Source organism: Falco biarmicus, chromosome 16, assembly GCF_023638135.1.
Source record: "Falco biarmicus isolate bFalBia1 chromosome 16, bFalBia1.pri, whole genome shotgun sequence".
In the NCBI taxonomy this organism is placed as follows: Eukaryota; Metazoa; Chordata; class Aves; order Falconiformes; family Falconidae; genus Falco; species Falco biarmicus.
The window spans coordinates 9853597-9873586 of record NC_079303.1 but is presented as its reverse complement, the minus strand read 5'-3'; the positions used below and the strand labels follow the sequence as shown (position 1 = coordinate 9873586).

General features: G+C 52.3%; 1 protein-coding gene across 1 annotated transcript in view; it reads right to left on the bottom strand.

The window, feature by feature from the left end:
* Nucleotides 1-19621, bottom strand: part of LOC130159640 (hydrocephalus-inducing protein homolog) — a 62322-nt gene extending 42701 nt beyond the window's left edge. Inside the window, exons 1-5 of the mRNA XM_056361455.1 lie at nt 19484-19621; nt 8488-8619; nt 7207-7332; nt 5455-5574; nt 1947-2081 (exon numbers count right to left, since the gene is read on the bottom strand). Of these exons, the coding sequence (XP_056217430.1) occupies nt 1947-2081; nt 5455-5574; nt 7207-7332; nt 8488-8607 (501 nt within the window). The 5' untranslated portion in view covers nt 8608-8619; nt 19484-19621. The remainder of the gene's footprint in view (nt 1-1946; nt 2082-5454; nt 5575-7206; nt 7333-8487; nt 8620-19483) is intronic.
* Between the last annotated feature and the right edge of the window lie 369 nt (nt 19622-19990).

Here is a 19990-nt window from a genome sequence, read left to right as displayed (position 1 = left end):
CCTTGTGCTCCTCACCAAGCAGCCCACATCCCTCCCCCAATGCCCTGCGAGGAGCACAAAACCCAGGTCAGCAGAAACTGCCGTGGTGTCGCTGAAGCTGTGCAGAGGACCTCGCTGGCACAGCTCCCTAATGCCACACACTCACCAGTTCAAGGGCAAGACAAGGGACAAAGTACTGGACATGAGTGCTCCTGGGGGTTCTCTCACCCTACTTCTATTTGGGGTGATGTTCATCTGTTGCTCTGCTGCTTCTCTCTAGCTGAAGAGCAGCAATTTGCCCTTCATGGGAACCGATTTACTTCCACCCCAAAAATGAATGCTCATGAATACTAATAAATCACATTTTAAAGGAAGCAGCGTCCCCTGCAAAGCCTACCTCGGTGAGGTTAAGCTCTTATGTCACTTGGGCAGTATGGAGAACTGCCCTAGGCCAAGGTCATTTTAACCTTCCATACGAATGATGTAAAACCATTTCTCAGTCCCTCCCCAAAGCAACAGATCATTTCACAAGCTCAGGGAGCCAGGGGCCGCAGGGCATTTCCTCTTTAGTTTGCTACAGCCACGCTGTTTGAGGATAGGACAGGGCATTAAACTAAATCTAAGCAGCAAACAGAAGATGAGAGAACAGCTGTGCCCAAAGGGATCCTGCGCCTCTGGCCTGGCGCAGAAGCATCAGCTGGCTCAGAGCTATCCCCTAACCTCGCCTCGCCCACACAGCCACACAAAGAACCCTGCCAAGAGGCAGCAGAGTGCTGCTGGAAAGAGTCAGCCTGGCTGTATGCCCCTGCAATGCTTCCTCCCTTCCATGCCGTGTGCTAAACCCTTCTGCATTAAGAAGCCTCCAGACAACACTGTCACCCCTTCACATCACGGCACCGTGCCAGGCTTGCCAGAGCCACAGCACCGATGTTCCAATCTCCAAGCAAAAGCATGGCACATGGGGCAGGGAATAGGTGCCAGCTGACACAGCAGCCACAGCCACATGCACACAGCCACAGCCACACCAGCGTGACTGCCCAAAGGCTCCGGGGTAAGTGTCTGCCTGCAGATTCTACCTGCCCCTTCAATGCCTGGGTGTGCTCCAGATGTCTCTGTCATCTGCAGCACACCGGCCCCCTGCTGATTAAAGACATCTAGAGCTCAGTGCGGCTGTGCCAGGCTGGCTCCCCGCCACGAGCACATCTTCTCCCCTAGAATCACAGCTGGAGCACAGGCAGGCAAGTATCCTCAGGGGCAGCACAGCGGCAAGGCTGGAACACAGAGGGTATGAAAAAGCATCACCTTCGCTCCAGCCCAGGGTGAGGCAGGGAACTGGTTGCCAGATGGGAAAGAGGAAAGCTCTCTGCATCTATTCACTCCTCTAGTATTTTCTATCATAATTAAGCCCCTAACACTGAGTAGAGAGGTGGGATGGCTAAACATCAACACTCCTCCCGGCCATCTTCCTACTGTCCCACGTGCACCTTCCCCTGCAAACGCCCAGGAAAACACGGGGAGGGAATGCACAGCCCGTCAGTCCCTGCTGCGGTGGCATCGCATGGTGCTGCCAGCCAGGATGTGACCAGCCGCAGGCTGCCTGACCACAGCCTAGAGCAAACCTTGCAGCACGGCACGGGCTATAACCAGTGTGCAAGGAAAGTGCCGGCTTCAGACAGAACGTTCCACTGTCTCACTGCTGTGTCCAACGTGATACACATCCCAGTGACTCCAGTTTTCAAAAGTGGTGGTCCTCACTCTGATCAGGCTCAACTTCGCGTCCTCCAAACAACAGGTCAATTTTAAATAGGCTTTTGTATTTATAATTATCAGAGCAAACCCATAACCATACAGCAACGGACAGATATTAGCAGTGCCGCAAAACCCACAGCAGACGCCCTGTTCTGAACCCAGCCCCGCAGGTTCGCCTCCCGCTGAAGGCACCTGTCTCTTGGGACCTCCAGTCTCACCTTGTTCTCATTGGGGGTGAAAACGATGTGGAAAGTCACAAGCATGCCAGGCGGTACTTTGCGGCACACGGCATGGTGGCTGATCAACTTGAAATAAGGTGACCTCTCCAAGGTGACCTTCAGCAGCTGAGGAACCTGCAGAAAAGGTAAGAAAGTATGATTTTGCAGCTTGTGGAAACAGGAGCAGAAGAGACCTGCCAACAGCCTTCCTTAACCACCTTTCCAAAGCACTTTTAGCTCTGGAGGTACGTGCACATAATACACAAGAGTCAACATTAATCCCTTCTGCCTGGGCAAAATAGCTCAAGGCCAGAGGCAGCAGGGCAATGAAGGAAGGGCCAAGCAGGGAAGACACCAGCAGCACCGAGATATAATATCTGAATCAAGCCACCCGTGTATTCAACAGGCCCAAAGAACCTGCCGGCTTCTGCCCATACACATCCAGGCAGTCATGCCCCTAGAAGGGGACTGTGTTGTCTGAAAGCCAAACAGTACGTGTTAATCCTGGGGGAAGAAATGCACTTTAACGTGCTGGGTTTGAGCAGGGCACTCAAGCTGCAGTGCTAGAGTCATGCATGCAGACCAGCAAGAGGAGGAGACCACACATACTGTGGCCTCACTGGGAATAAAAGCAAGCCTGAAGAGCAAAAGGAGGAACATGGGAAGACAAAGCGACAACCCCACAAACAGAGGATGGCTAGGAAAATTCACAGGGAGCTGTAAAGAAGCAAGGGAGAAGCACAATACGCTACAAGGAAAGGCTGATGCAGAGGATGAGAGCCAGCAACTTGGCAAAGTGATGGAAAGCCAGGCAACCCCCCAGGCTGTGGCTATCAACTATGGGCTCCAAAGGCATCTTCTGCCTCGAGATACATGACCGGCACTGACTGCCGCTGGAGTCTCAGTTTTAAAAGCCAACCTCTGCTCTCCGGAGGCTCCTGCTGCCTGTGACCGTAGCCAGGCAGCTGCCAGCGCAGGCAAGCCAGATCCCTGGGGATCCCTGCCCACCCCCAGCAGTCCCTGCAGGCACCCTGCTGCACGGTTCTGCCCTCTGGGACACCACCAGCACACAGACAGCACGCAGGCATTTCTCGACCCCTGAGCACCAAATCTCAAAGTCTAAAGCAGGTGATTTGGACTCACGGGCAGCTTCACTGACAAACAACAACCCCACAGGAGGCTTGGAAAAAATGGAGGCTTGTTCTGCACCACCCACCCGAGCCTGGTAACCCATGGCCCAGGCAGTCCTGAACTCTCCAAACGCCCTTGGAACCCAGCAATGTCCTGGGGCAGCGGGTTCCAGGAGCCAGTTTCACAGCGCACACAAGCAGTTTGGTCACCAAGTCCCTTAGGAGAGGAGCACGTGTGGCTAAGACCTTCAGCAAAAGCCACCCAGAACACCTGAGGGTGCTGAGGAACAGCCTGAAGACAGAAAAGCAATTGTACAACACAGGTGAGAGCAGTAAGTATATAGCGAAGCACTTCTGTAGTTGCACCATTACAGAGCCTCTATTTGGAATACATTTTGCTGTCAGCTGGATTTTTAGGGGGCAAACAACTTCAGGCTGCCATGCAGTATAAGATTCAGAAGAATCTGGGAAACCAGCGCGAAAACTCTGAGACAGAGCACAACACTGCTCTTCTCCAGGACATTGCCAAAAGCCAACAAAATTAGAATAGAACACCCTCTCAGGATTATCATCTCTACCTTTCTGTATTTAGAACATACCAAGGATTTTCCTTAGAGCTAATCCTACTTTTACACCCACGCTCTCCAATGGCTGAGGTCTTACCGGCTTCAAAACTAGTTCGGTTTGGAAAAATCCCACATTCACACACTGCCTCCCCCTTTACAGGGCACGTAAACCCCAAGGTGCAGCTGGACAAGTTTATTATTCCTTACTGGGAAGGGCAGAAATGTTATGCAGATGTTCTTTTCCACCTGAGGAAGCATGAACAGAGCAAATCAACTGTTTGCCTGTTGGCTGGTACTTGGCAAAGATAACCATTTTGAGGTGCTGCATGGATAATGGAGCAGCTGAAGCCAAAAGACTCAGTGGGAACGAAGCAGAGAGTAGGAAGAGAGAAACTGAGGCACATTTTAATTGGGAAGAAGATACCTACAGCAAGGGGTGCCCAAACCCCAGTGTAGACCACACCAGTGGCATTCCCTGGGTGCAGGCACCCATGCCACACCTTATCCACGTTCCCAAGTTAAATGCCAGACCAGGAATGGTGCAGTACTCTCCAGGAATAACTGAGGGACCACACACGCATCCTTCCCAGCCAAAGGGTCTTCCCTTTTCACCCACATCCCTGTCAAAACCTGTTCTCTCAGGAAATACTTGGACTTCTCCCGCTGTCCTTCCACTCGCTGCCTTGGCAGCTTTTTTTTGTTGTCCACCTGTTTGTCCCCCCCAGCAGGTAAATCTGGAAATCTGGGCGGAATTCACCGGCTCTTGCGCACACTTCCATCTTCCCATCCCACCCTCCCCTCACACATACCTCTTATTCCTCATTACAAAAGAGTATCCTTAATTACACCTCTCTTCCTGACCTTTCTCTGCTGCCAGTGCACTTACTGCTACAGATCAAGAGAAACCCTTGCGTGTAGGAAAGTGCGCAGTGAGAGAACACCGAGCTCAGCTCCTTTCCTCCCTCTGCCTTCGCCCACCAGCTTGCTCTTGGCACATGCCTCATTCCAGCAAATGTTTCCCCAACTGAAATTCAAAAGGTCTCAATTTCCCTCTTTACAGTGGAACAAAACTGCTGACATTTTCCAACTTTTCCATTTGCAGCTTTCTTGGGAAATCTCAAAATGATCAGGTTTTTCAAGCAAAGGTGGAGACCTCCGAGGGCACTTGACTCTGAACGTGCTGTGGCTCTCCAAAGGGGAAGCAGAGCGTCACATTGCCTCAGAAAAACCTGAGCAGAACCCAATTAAGCTTAGCAGGAGCCTGAAGCGGCACCTAAAGGCCTCCCACTGCTTCTGCTACATCAGTCTGTTTCCACTGCTGTTTCAAACCACCTTTCCTGAAGCGCTGTTACCACTAATTATAACTTACTCCAGCATAAAGCGGAGAAGACTCAACCCCCGAGCTCTGACAGCCCGTTCAGCTCTCTGTGCAGCTCACCCAGAGGCAGAGCTGCCCTGTGGAAACCAAGATTAACCACGGAGCCACCAGGACGCGGTGCACACTCGAGGGAAAGCACGAGGGCAGGGAAGAACTGTACAGCCCTCAACATTCCCAGCCATCCAGGGCTTTCAGGGAGAAGGATGCTGACTAGAAAAGCTCCTTTCGGTTAGGGACTACCAACACACAGCCAAAACCAGGGCGAGAAACCTCAGCATGGCAAGATTTCCACCATCTTGCAAAATAAAGGTGGCGAGACATTTTACTCCGGATGTGCTGTGCTGCAGCAGGTGACTGGCTGTGCTGTGCACCGCGCGGATGACACTGCTCTCCAGTTCCAGCACAGGGTTAAACTTCCACATCCCAGCACTTACCTTGTCCTCGTTCCTCAGAGTCAGTGGCACTTCATAGACCTCATCGGGGATGTAGCTCTGGAATACCACCTCTGACGGGAAAGGCTGGAACGAGCGCTGTCTCGGGGAAGGTGCCGAGAACTGCAGATGCAAAACAGAGTTTCAGCCGCTGGGAGAAAGATTCATCAATCAGAGAATACTACATCGGTCCCCAGTGAAGTACAGTCTCCCGGTGAGTACGCCTGCCCAGCTCACGCCAGGGGAACGGCAGCTCACCCACCTGTGCTCTGAGCAGATCAAATGTTTCTGGGCCACACTGAGCAGGCTCAAGCGAGCAGCTCTTTTGCTGGCCGTTTCTCCAGGTTTCCTGCTCCAAAAGGCAAGGCAGCGCTTACCTCCGGCAGAGCCCTGGGCTAACACGGTCACACCGCTCCAGAGCACTTACTGCGAGAGCCGTAAGCACTCGTGCAGCAAGTGAAAGCCAAGCATTTACAGGAGACTCCACGGGAAACAGTTTGGGGATTATCTTTACCCTGAGACAGTGACCAAGTCCAACCCATCCTCAAATCTCTTTTTTGATACACAGCCTAGAAACCATGAGGAAGAGAAGACAGGCCAAAAAGGAACACCGCCGTTAAGAAAGCAACAGATGAGGTGATAAGGTTCAGCTCCTTCCCCAGCACTACTGCGCAACTTGAATAGGGCTGGACTTGGCATCTCCTTTTCCCATGAGCTTTCAACGGATGCTTCATTACAGTCCATTATTGCCACGTCAGTTAATACCACTACAGAAGCGCGCCTGACGACACACAGAAACAGCAAACGCTTACGGCGCAGAGGCATTACTTGGAGAAAATCCCTCCCTGCTTTGTCTCCCCCCTTCCAGCTGAACTCTTCGCACTCACAAGACACAGGCACGTCTCCTGCTTCTGCACAGGAGTCAGGGTCGTGCTGAAGCCAGCAGCCACAGCACACGGCCAGTTCTGTGTGCGCTCGTCCGAGGCGTTCCCAACCTCACGTGCTGTCTAAGGCAATCCCCAACCAATTTGTTACAGGTCTCTTGCTGGCACTTTTCCACTCAACAGCCTACCTCAGTCATCTACCCACTTGGAACGTGCGTTCTACTAAGCAGATGTGTAAGAAGAGCAGCTTTCAACATACATGTAAGCAAACACTGATCCAGATAAAGCACACCCGCTCCCCTCTGCCCAGCGCCATTCCCCTGTGTACCTGGCAGCCTGCAAAATCTAACACCCTGTAAGGGTCCCACTCGTCGTTCCAACCCAAAGCATTCATGCAATTGCTTGAGCTACACCTTGAAGAGTTACCGTAGGCCCTCAGCCCTCAAAGACCAACGCTGCCACCATTGAGGCCATCCGATGACCCCAAGCGTTTGACAGAGACTACACCAGACCAAGGGCTGCCTATTTCAGCAGGAGGGTGGGAAATTGCAAACTTGCATCCTTGTGTCCCCCCCCAGCCTTTCTCCAGGATCATGCTTTAGCCACAGTAGCTCGTCTCCAGCAAAAGCCACCAACTTCAGCAGAGGTGATTTATATGGGCTTAGTGCAGGCCAGGACTTCAACAGCTCACTGGGGGAAAACATTTCACCTTTCCCCCAGCAGAAGGAACGCCACCACCACCAGCAGCAGTTTGAAACGACAAACTGCCACCACCAAAGTATTTAGATAAGCTGGAGGCAAGCCTGTCACAAGCATAGGCCCACTTCAAATGTCACGTCAAACAGCAAGGAAAAGGGCAAGAAAAGGCTACCTTATGACGGGAGGCTTCGCTCACGTCGAGAAGCTGGGTAATCTGGGGCCGCCGCATCTCCCGAGTGCTGGCCAGCCTCTGCTTGGTGCTAAGAGTCATCTCCTTCAGGAAGGCAGAGGGAGTCAGCTGAAATGCAAAACACCAGCAAGAGCTACAGAAATGCCTTCATTCAGAAAGGCTTTTCTTGTGCAAGAGCCACTGATGAATAATTTGTGATCACAGCCACTAGGATAGTCCTGGAAGTCCCATAATTACCCGCTGAAATATTTAACATCAGTAAATTAATGATAGAGAGCGGAATACACACGCTCCAACCAAGTGGCTCTGTCCCAGTAGCTTCTCCTTTGTGATTTGATGTGACATGTTGGGGGATTTGGCTCTTCAGGCATTTGTTTCCTCTTCAGATTTGCTGGATTGAGCCAGTGACCTTTGAAGAAGGTCGGGAGGAGTTACCAGCAACCCCCTAACTCCATCCTTGCACAACGCTTACAACCACCACACGTGTGGAGACATCACTGCTGGGTGAGTCAGAGGAAAGCAGAGAAGCAGTGTTGTGCCAAAACTGAGGTGGAGAGGAATGGCTCCAGGTTTTAGTTATCTCTTTTGAATTAGCACTTGTTTTCTCTGTTCTGGCCTCCGAGACCTCTCCACAGAAGTATGCAGAGAGATCTCCTCGACAGAGCCTCAGCGCCAGGTCGCCTTCAGTCAGGTGAGCTCTGGTCAGCAAAGGACATCTGAGGATGGGGAGGAGGAACTGCCCTGACTCTGCTGCTGTCTGCAGCGCTGGGTCTGTGCTCCACAGGGGATACGGGACAGAACAACTGTTTTGGAACCTGTTCCATCTGGGACCAGCCATACCTCTCGAAACCTTCAGGCAGAGTTTGAGCAGCCCACCACATGCCCAGCTGCCTGGAGGGCAGGTATGGTCAGAGCAGCGCTGGCAAGCATCCCGACGTGACAAAACATTGCTGCCCACACAAAGGGGACAGAACGAAGCACACGCTCATGCTTCAGCTATTCCGGTGCAATGCCCGGTACGTCCATTTAAATTGGCTCCGGTGGCACATCCAGACAGACTGTGGGCTTGCCCTGAAGCAGCACACAGTCCATCCCCTACTGCACCATGATCGCCACCTCCGACAGAAGCACGGCAGCAGAGAGACGGGGAGGTGGTGTCCAGCTTCACAGTGCGGCCAGACAACAGGAGGGGCAGGTAGAGGAAGGACGTGGGGGCAGTTTCCAGCCTTACACAGCTCCTACCTGGCCGCAGCAGGTACTTACAGCTGCAGGCTTCTCTGTCTCTCTGACTAGCTTCGGATTACGAGGCACTACCACTTGGCTCGGGAATCCACCAGCCATCCTGGAGGACCCCGTGAACCAGCAGGGCTTTCCAGTGGCCATGCCTCAGTTGACCTGCAAGGAACAACAACAGGACTTTGAAAATCCAGAATGCCCTTCATGGCAGACCCAAAGGAGACAGCTGTGTCTCCGGGTTGTGGCATCCTTCATAACTGCGGCCTCCCCACCCTGTCTCATAATTAGACCATGTTGAAGCAGAAGAGTGAAGATTGATAGAAGTAAAACCCCACAACAAACATTCCCTGAGCCAAAACAGCCTTTCACAAGCCACACGCACACATCAGAGCCTGCTGGCATTTCTCACCTTCTCCCTCCAACTTCCACCTATTTTGGAACTATTTACTGGAATTTTTATCCAAATCTCGATTAATACCCAAACTGTCCTTTATTACTCTTCAAAAGTTTTTCGGTGGGAACAAAAGAGAAATGTCACTTCACTGCTTCATTTTGCAAAAGCAGCTGACCCAATGCGACTCTGCGCCTGACCCTACTAAGTGCTCAGAGTATTAGGAACAACCTTAAAGCCGGGGATCGCTGGTGCCCCGAGCATCAAAATCAGACCGCTCTCCTACTTTGCAAACCGAATGCCCACCCTTTGTGCAAGGAGGTTGGTGATGGTTTTAACTAATGGAGCACAGAGCTCAGTACTCTGATTATCAACTATGGTTTCTCAAAGCTAATTTGGTTAACTTGCAAAAATGATCCAGCAAACAGGACTCCTTCCAGGCATGAAATTGCCACAGTGACCAAGAGCCTTTCTCCATGGAGAACGAGGGCCCCTTTTTTCACTTATTAACACCCAAACTCAAGGCTCCCTACAGGCGTTCGAAGGTGTAACAGCAGAAAGAAAAGCATGAAACCATTCAAGCTGCATGAGCAATTAGCTCAAATATAAACGCAACGTTAGTGAAAGCAGGGCCACTTAAGGCTATCCTCACGGCAGCTCTTCTCCAGCATCCTCATCCTGCAGGCCGCATGGGTCAACAGGTCCATGGGCCATTCTTTTTCTACCACCAGCCTGCTGACGACCTCTCCATCTGCATCTCAAAAAGTGCGGGTGCAAGAAAGGGAAAGAGGAGAAAACACCCCCAGAAAGCAGGTCTCAAGCATCGACAAAAATCAAAGAGAGGTATGTACAGCACTTACTAAGCACTACTTTGGACTAGAAATCATTTCCCCTCCCTTTCTGGCTAACTGGACCAAGGGACGGATGGATTTGCCCACTTCTTATTTTATGGGACTTGAAAGACCCAGCTCTACCCTAACACTTTTTGACATCCCGAAATTAAGCAAAAACTCACAGATCCCAGCTTCAGGTAAATTCATCCAGACACTGCAGACAAGCTACTCATTTCTTTAAGGAGTACAGAAAAACCTCCATGCTGACTTACAAAGCAAGAACTTAATTCCTATTTTGCTTGCCTGGGGAGGACCCCAAGCACATCAACGCAAAAGAGAACAGGCAAATCACCGTGTTGCCACAGCTCCAACAATGCCTTTGGGGTGTCCTCTGTTGTTGCACCTGGTGAGTAGCCACCTAATGAGCTTGTTCCAATTAACCGTGCACACATCTACACACACGCCAGCTGAGGACATCCAACTTACAAGGCCATCTCGGCTGCCAGGGAGCTTCACGCATTTTCAGCGCAGCATACGGCATAAACAAACGCTTCCCATGAGACTCACGTCCACAAGCAAACCAAATCAGCACATCTGCTCAGCAGGGAACCAGGAACCCTCCGCTGGAAAACCAGCATACATTATCTGGGGCTTTACAGTCCGGTCAGGGAAGATAAAAGCTGGCTCTCCAGCCAGCTAGCTTGCGGCAACTCACTCCAACACGTCTCCCACATGGTGTCCAGCCACAAATCTGAGCAGGAACTGCAGAGCTCAGATATGACACCCCGGTGCGCTCCAGGCTCCAAGACAGAAGCGCTCTAAAGAAAGGGAACCGGACGCTGGGTGATGCTTCCTGCCTCAGAAGGCAGAACTCCAAGACAGACGTCAAGGTGAGACCCATCAGGGCTCTCATGCTTGGCCTCAGATGCACCCACAGGTCTGCCACCACGTGCTCCTGCCCACCGCTCCCCCACCTCAGAAGCAATGCCAGAGCCTCCCCGGCTCGGCACAGAAGTGACTCCTGCCTGCTGCAGGCAAGCAGCACAGCTGGAGCCAGGCTTCACACTCAAAGGACTTGACAAAGCAGCCACAGGTGCTTAGCAAGGGAAACCACTAGCTGCAAAGTGCCTTCATGGAGCTGCATGGCAGAAGCCACATGGAACCTGTGCAAAGCCTGCAAGCACCGCAGCATCCAACGCTGGCATCTCAGCCTGCTCTCAAACCCAAGCACCCTGCTCCCACACTCAGCTGCGTCCCTGCCATTGAACTCCTCTGGTTTTCCAGCCCAAACCTTTCCGCCCTCCCAGGGAGATGGAGAGGGCCAAATCCATTCCTCAGCCCTGCTCGTCAGCCCAGACAAGATTGTTATCGATTTGTTAATAAGTTAAGATTGATTGATTTTATTTGATTGATTAATTGATTTTATAAAATCATTTAATAAAATTAAAATATAGAAGGATAAGAAAAAAAATCTTATAAGAAACTTATAGCTGCACAGTAAAAGTTGTTATGGGATCTTCCGTACGTCCTGTACCAAGGCTAGAAGAAGGGGCTGGAACCATTGTTAAAACTTAGGTAATAACTTTAGGGTTGAAAGGTTTCTTTGTATTTAACCAGTCTTCTGTATGCAGAGGTGTACTGAAATGTCAGAATATGAGATGAATGGGAACTGGGGAGAGTCAACTGGAACAGCTTGTGGTTACCTGCCAAGAAACTGTGAACTTCAGTAAAAGGTAATTCCGGCAGGGGGAGATCGCGACCACCGACTCATACACCACCTACCCAAATTGCACCCCAGACCCATTTCTAGACCTTTCTAAGCTCTACTGCGCAGAATCGGATATAGGAGGAGAGTATGTTAATGATTTACGGGAAATGTTATGATTATGCATGAATAATTAATGAATATGTATGAATAAGTTCTATATATGGAATCTGATTTTGGGACCTGGCGTGCGTTGATCGTGAGAGGACTCGCTCACACACCCGGCCATTAATAAAGAAGTGTCTGCTTATCTACATCACATTGGTGTCGATAAGTTCTTCATTCCGAGATTTCGGTAACAAGATCACTTCCAGATCTCCTAGCAATGCTGCCTCCAGAAAGCAAGTGAGAAAAAGCTTGATCTGCAGGCTAGCAGCTAGGATGCTTGAGAGCTAAGGAAAACCCTTGGCTGGGGGGGCTCTGCTCCCTGGGTTACAAAGTCTTTTAGCTAATGACTCATGTGCAGCACATAAGGAGCCTCTGGAGAAAAAAATCAAAAAGATCAGGACAATCTTCAAGGTGACAGAAAAGGATCTGTTTCATGATGTGGGCTCACAGCTACTACAGAGATTCCTTGAGTCAGGTTAGGCAGAAAAGAAGGGTCTGCACAGGATCATCCTGCTCCCAGGCGAGTGTTTTGGCCATGAGCTACATTAAGGATAAATAAAAGCACCTCTTCTCCTTAGAGCAGCAGTATTAACCTCTGAACACTGCCTGGCTCACGATACGGGCTAGGGCCGTACAGCCAAAGTATCTGCAGGCACAAGGCAGGGCTTCACGTCTTGAAAAGTCAGAAAGCTCAACCAACGCAGGCACAGAGTGGCCCTTCAGCACCCGTGAGCTTGGCAAAAGCTGTGCTGAGGAACACTTTGACGAGAGCACTTAGATATGGCCCTAAAGCATCCAAATCCCTTTGTGTGCATGTCCAACAGCTTCCCTCTATAAATGAAACTGAACCGCTCTCTGATGGTACTGTGCTCAAACAAGACAGGAAATTAAGAACAAACAGCAAAATCCTTAATGCCCACTAGGAGAAAAAGGGCAGTTTGACGGAAAGGCACAGCTCTGTCCATACAGATCCTGCAGCTGTCACCATGCCATGTGCCAGTGCTCCTGTTTCGAAGGACCCCACGTCACTCGTGCTGCAGCACCAGCACCAGCCTCTGAGCCGGTCTGACACCAGCCGATTGCTCTCCAGGCAGAGGCTGGGGATGGACCCGCACACTGCGCTGCAACACACTACACCCAGCTTTTCTGGTAGGAGCACAGACTGGTGGCTCAGTCTTGCTTTGGCATACACAATAAATCCTCTTCTTGCTTCCGCAAAGATAAACCATCTCTCTCTGGAGCAACTGCTTAATTTGCTTTTCTATTACACTTTGCTGGAAGAGCAAGACAAGGAGATCCGTTAAAAGTGAGAATCAGGATGCTATTGAACAATTTTGTTCAGTTAGACCGTCTTGCCCTGTTCAGGCTTCAGTAGCATCATCACATCTCTTGCTTAGAAATCACCTGCTTACCTATAATTACCATATCAACAGCATCTCAAGGAAGCCAGGAAAGGAGAAGCAGATTTTCCAAGACTACTCTTTTGCCCCTCCAGCCCGCTGCTAAGTGGTTGAGTGCTTTCTAAATCAAGCCTTGCTACACAGGAAGCCTCACCTGTCACCTTTATATTCCAGTCCACCTCTAATTTATCACTTTGATTCTGCCATCCTGCAATTTATTACAAAAGCTCTACCATAGCCGAGATAATTAATAGGAGCCTCATGTTATACCTTCCTGTTAATTTCTTTCAATAAACTTCAGCTGCCAGCTGACAGTGACAGCAACCAAGCTCACTTCCAAGGGTCTGCTTGGAGATTCCCTAGCCTCACGTACCATCATTTACAGTAACTCTGGTTCCTGCCTAAGTATTTACAGTACTATTGTCCCTTTCCAGGCTGCCTCACCCAGCATTTGATCTCGGCTACCCTAGCTTTGCAGATTTGCAACTCCCTCTTTATTTACTCTTTTCCTGGCACCTGGATCGCATTTCATAGAATCATTTAGGTTGGAAAAGACCCTTCGGATTGAGCCCAACTATAAACCTAACATTGCCAAGTCCACCACTAAACCATGTCCCTAAGCACCACGTCTATGTGCCTTTTCAATACTTCCAGGAACAGTGACTCAACCGCTTCCCTGGGCAGAATGAAAAAGCATAAGACCAGTAATCTCCATTCTGATGATCTGCAAGAATTTGTTAATCCACCCTTTAAGTGCACACCAAGATGGAACAAGGGACACTGCCAGCAGCCCTAAACACCACTCACTCCCCTTGTTTCTGCACCATCTCTTAGTTTCTGCACCATCAACTCGCAGCGCACAGCACAGGCTGCACGGTGTTCACGTATACCCACCAGCTGCCTTCACCTGCCAGGACCCTGAGAGCTCGGGCATCAGCCCAGTTGTCCAAAATGCTCCTACGAGCCTTAATCCAACCCAAAGTGTTAGAACCTCAGTCTTCAAAACTTCCTCAGTGAAAAATTACGTATATTCATGCCCAGTTGTCACACAGGAGTTTCTACCTCTGGCAGAGCATAAACATTAACTCAGTTTGAAGACACCAGAGTGGAGGCAGGGAAACAACCAAAAGCAGAAACACAACCCCCCAAGCCGGCCTGGGCTGGCTCCAGCCTTCTGCCTGCTTCTCCAGCACACACACACACGTTACTGGCTGCCAGAAGAGTAAATATTCTGCATTTTCTGGATTGCTGCTGTAATACTACAGCACTGGCTGCAACCCCAAGGTGTTACAGAGGAAGCTTTGGCTTCACCACCAAGTTACTGCTCATCCTTCAGTGAAGGGGTGAGGCTGGACAGCCTGTTAAGAATCATCTGCTCCCTCCTGGAGCACTCTAGCCTCTGCATTTTCTCTAGATGTATACACAAATTGCTTTTTCTCAGAAAGTCACCTATGGATTTAAAATGCAAGGAAAGCAGTGAGCTTTGCAGTCACTTCTACCTGGGCCATCTGTCCGATTTTTCATCGCGAGCCTTCACAGCATTTTGTAGACAGAGCAAGAACAACTCATCTCACCCCTCATTTACAGACGGGGCAACACAGGGAGAAAGCAAGATGAGGAGGGCGAGAGCAGCAGCAGCTAAGCAGGCAGCTTCCACCCCCTCCACGGTTAACCCAGTCCGGATGCAGGCACACCGACACCCCGTGGGAATGGGAAGCAAGGAAGAACCGAGTTTTCTTTCGGGGAGCAAAGCTCGCTCCCTGTCCGGCTCGGGAGGGGAGGAGAAGGGGCTCCAACTGCCGGTGCCTGACAAGGGATGTCTGCAGCCTCCAGGTGCCTCAGGAGCCCCCCCCTCCCTCCACAGGCAGCCACATCCCCCAAACCCTCCCCCCCACAAGCAGCTTCCTTGCAGGGACACAGACCCCGCCGGAAGATGGGCACAACGTCCTGCCGGGAGGCGTTTGGCAGGAGCCGTGTCACCCCGGCCCAGGCACAGCCCTGCCTCTGTGTCCCCGCTCCGAGCTGCCCCCAGCCCCGCTCCCAAGCCCTCCCACCCGCAGGTGGCCCCGGCACCGAAAGCCACCCGCCACCTCACCGGCGGGGCCGCAGGGACACCCGCGCACTCCGCGCACTCCCGGTCGGCGCTGACAGCCAGCCCCTTGTCCTGGCTGCCACTTCAACGGGGACAGTGGCTAATGCAGGGGCAGTGGCTGATGCCACCGCGGCAACGGCAGGGACAGTGGCCGATGCCACCGTGGCAACGGCAGGGACAGTGGCCGATGCCACCGTGGCAACGGCAGGGACGCGGAGAGGCACAGCAGAGGGCTGCAGGGATGCTCAGCACCCAGCCGGCTCCCACCCAGCCTCTGCCAGCCCAGGGGGACCCACAAACAGGAGCCCAGCTGTGCCCAGCTACCACACCAGCTCACGGCTTCAGCAGGGAGCTCCCACTTACCCCTGCCCCAGGGCAACTGGAACCAGCCGCGCTTCCCTGCACTTGCTGGGCACAGGCACTGCAGGTGCCTGGCTAGCACAGCCTGCTCTCCAAGCACCAACAGCAGCTCAGGGAACGCGTGCAACGCCCACAGCAAGCATGCAGCCACACTGCCTCCAACACACCCTCCCAGCTTCAGCACAGCCACAGCCCTGCCCGTCTCAGCACAAAACACGGCGGCAGCCCTTAGAGAAATTCATGGCAGGACCCACAGGGTTTCCCCCGGGGCTAAGAAAGCAAGCCAGCACTCCAGACTCATCATCAAAGAGCCACACGCCATCTGGAAACACCCACTATGACAACAGATCCTAAAAATCAAGCCACACAACCCACAGAGGTGCCAGCACTGCCCTCAGAAGGGACCAGCTGCTCTTCTGGCCTGCTCACTTTGGGATAACTTGGAGCCCAGCTCAAGCAGCTCACCTGCTGCGCTGCCACCGCGCCCCTCGCAGCCTGCCTGCGGCGGGGCTCTCGGCGCAGGCTCACACCCGGGCACAAACCAGCACAACTGACCTGTCCTCGGGGAAGCACCGCAGCCAGCAAACCCTGCTAAGCACAGCATCACACACAGCTCTCAACTCTTGACAGAGCCCACAGGTGCCCTTACGCCCTCGCTGAGGAGCTCGGGCACCAGGCACACCGGTGGTCCATTCAGACAGATGCACTTCACCTGGGCGCCTCTGCCCTGCCCTTGTGCAGGGTCTGACACAGGGCTCGAGGGAGGTCACTGCTTGCTGAGTGTTGTTTGAATCCCTCACGTTCCTTTCAAGGACACAGAGGCTCCTCCAGCTAGGAGGACAGAACTGCTTCTTTGGCTGGTGAGACCACAGGGGAAACATGGAGCTGCGTAAGATGGCAAACGAGAGCACTTCCAAATCAGACAGCTGGAGACTTATTCCCACTTCAGAGTGAGCATCGCTGGTATTTCATCAAGAAGCCAAGCAGGACACCTCAAAGCCTGAGCCTTGGGCATATGCCATGGGATCGCAGAGTGTGAAATAATCATCCAAAAAGAATTTGTGTTGTATATTAGTCTTCCCCATACTTCCTTCTCAAAAAGGCTTCTGCCCAAGTAACTGGACCTCAGAAGGCCCACAGCCATTATCGCACTGCACCTGGGAACACGAGCATTGCAATCCTGGGTAACTGCAGCCCTTCAGGCAAGGCTCAGCCTGGCACAGGAAAGGGACACGGGGCCACGTCTGATCCTCAGCACAGTCTTTTCCAACGACTGAGCAACAAAACACGAAGGCATGCAATAAAAAGGCACCCCGATGCGCAGCACATCACCCTCCGGTGCCTTGCACAGCCAGGGCTCACCCTCCTCCCTCCGGACTTTGATCTCAGAGTTACACGCTACCGGTGGGCCACTTCACTTTTAGCCTGTGCTCCCTGCACTGCCACCGAGATGAGCCAGTCATTACTTGGCAGAGGCAAACGCAGGGCAGGGAAGCAGGGAAGGCAGGACCCACCATTCTTCCCAGCCAGCGCCTTCCTTCGTCAGCCTCCGATCACAGGTCAGCTTGCTCACCCCCATTTTACCACGTGGACATTGCAATAGGGTTAGTTCACTCTGTTTTCTCGTATAGGTTAGGACCCATCGGGATCTTAGAGTTTTCTGCACAAAGTTTAGCCAGTTTATTTTTTTTTCTTAGACAGGTTCAACCTAAAGTAAAGCAGAGTTCACAGTACAAGAGAAGCCTGGGACAGGGGAGTTCAAGCATGCTGGACAGAGAGAAACATGCTCAGTTTTGGGGGGCTTTTTTTTTGTTTGTTTGTTTTTTTAATGCATACACCTTGACTTCAAAGCCTTTTTCTCCTTTGCTCCTCTTCCCACATCCCAACTCTCACATGTAATGGAGGCAAATCTATCTGCTGTTGCCAGACCCTGGGCTGGACATACCCACGCCCATCAACTGGAGGGCAACTACACCAGCGCACACACAGCAGCACAGCTTGTCGCTGTGGAAATCCCAACTTACAGCACTGAAGAGGTCATCGCTCGGCAAGAGCACGCCAAGATGGTCTGCAGGAGCTACTTCCAGCCACCCAGGCTAGAGAAGCACAGCACCCAGAGGGCCCCAGCTCAGACAGGCTCTTCAGCCTCCCTGCAGTGCCTGTCACTGGAGGGAGAGCGTGGGTCCCCCTTGCACAACCCGCTCCCAGCCCCACGGGAGGCAAACTCCCTTTGCCAGGGCCTTTAAACACCCAGACAAAAACCCTGGCAGGCAGCAGGGAAGAGATGATGCAGCCCCGTGCAAGGGGAGCTGCAGAGACCCTGGTGATCCAGCAGAAGGGGACCCACGCTCTCTGCAAAAGGCAGCTTGATTTGATTCGCTCGTGTTTTGCACGCAAAGCCCTTGGGGTGCTCCAGCATTTTGCAAAACACGCACGTTCTGCCAAAGCTGCTTCATTTCTGAGGGCAGGGAAGGTGAACAGTGCAGACTATTCTTTTTTTCTAGCTCACGGGGACTTTGAGGGATAGGAATACACTGCATTCCCAGAGAGCAGGCTGGGGAGATGGCACGGCTGGTGTGTGCTGTCAGCCAGCCTGCTGGCAGACGACAAGAGGGAGGCCACAGCCAGCTGGTCTTGCAGCTTTTTCACCAGAGCCACGGCTCCTGATGGCTACAGACACCAGACAGCCCTGCCAAGCTGCCATTTTCGAGCAGCCACGGACCTGAAGTTACAGTCGGTATGGGTGCCCACACTTGGCAAGCCTACACACATGGTTCAGGATGCCCTGCAGGATGTAGAAGACTGCAGCCACCGCTTTCTGACCCAGTTCTGGGCTTCGCCATGCTTGGAGATGGAAATGTAAGGCAGACCACCCCTGTCACAGAGCTGGACGCCCAGACACACAGGCGGAGCTGAGACAGGGAAGGGGAAGGACAACCAAGTCTCTTCCAGGCTTCTTCCCCGGGACAGGGCTTAGCCACCTCCCCTGGGGGAGACGCACACTTTCAGGAAGAGCCCAGAGGCTGAAAATCACAGCACCATCCAAGCTCACGACCATGGACTTGGGGGTACAGGGTTTATATCACTGCCCCCTCTCCGTTCTGTTCCTGGGGTCCTACACAGCCAGCTCTGCTCCCGCAGGGACCAAGCCCCTCCTCCCCTGCCAACACCCCCCCTGCCCCAGCAGCTCACCTCTGCTCTCCTTCACAGCATCCAGCTGCCACCATCCAGTTCAGCTGGGAGCCATCCCTCCCGGTTCACACTTGGCTCCCAGCTGGCTGCCTGCGCTCCTGACAGACACATGCCCAGCAGCACAGGCTGCAGCTAGTCCCAAGGAAGCAGACAGGGGATCACACTCGTGCACAGCGCAGCGCACAAGCGAGCCACCCTGCTCCATCCTAGCGGGGTCTGACCAAACCAGGCTGGTGGCCCTGCTCTCTTTTAGAGGCACAGAGAACTTGGTTCATGCAGGGAGCTGCTCCACCCAGGCTGAAAATCCTTCCCCCCAGCCCCGGGGAAACACTGTTTACACAGCTCTTCTCCTCCTGCAGAAACAAAGGAGCCTACAGCCGCGGGCAAGAGCAGGCACCTTGCATTATTAACCTCTCCTTTGCTGCAGCGTTAGAAGGACACAGAGCACCGTCAGCCAGCACCCCCCAGAAGCCCTGCTGCGGGCTCCGAGGTCAACCCTGACAGCACAGGCACTCTCCAGCTTCTGAACACCAAAACCCCTGCACAGGGTCTGAAACAGGCACATCAGAAGCACCTTTCCTGTCATCATTGCTGCACCCACGCCATCAAACCCACAGAATAACTGGACACGGCTGCTGTCTTGCAGAGGACACAGAGCTGCAGCAAAGGCAAAGAGCTGCAGTGAGGATCCAGGGAGGGGGGGGAAGTGCTGCCACAGGCAGCTTATACGAGGGGGTGCAGAAGGAGCCTTCACTACCCCCATTTTAACCCATGGAGGAAGAACTCCAGCGCTCGGTTCAAGAAAGGACTGACTGCAACACTCAATCATTTTAGATGCTACCAAAACATCCTCTAACAAATAACTGCAGTCAGATCACTTACCCACTGACACCTGATGAAGTCCCAAATAGGCAGCTCAGTCTTCTTGAGCCAGAACAGGCTTCGTATTTGTTTCCTGATGAGAAAGAAGGAAAATCAAGGTGGCTCCTTTTGTCCGTGTTTCCCCTGCCGCGTTCTGAGCAATGCAGCCCCACACTGTAGGGGAGAACAACGATTTCATTTTGGTTTTGGTAGCACAGACCTGAACGCACAACCCTGGCTTTGCTGTCCCCCTTTTTATACCCATGCTGGGAACCCATTTCGTTTTCTCACTTTGTTTAGTTTACATCTCACTTCCAAACTCTGAACTGCTTCTCTACTTCTTCTCTGAAGCAAGACAGCATTTCAAATGCCTGCATTTTTGAGACATTAACTGTGCAGTTACTTGCAGAGTAAGTTGTTCTCCTCCCATTGCTTTTTTAAAACAAAGCAAAATCTTTGGCCCTAACAAGTGTGATGCCTCCTAGCTTTTCTTTTTCCTTAATACTATGACACCCTTTAATGCAGACA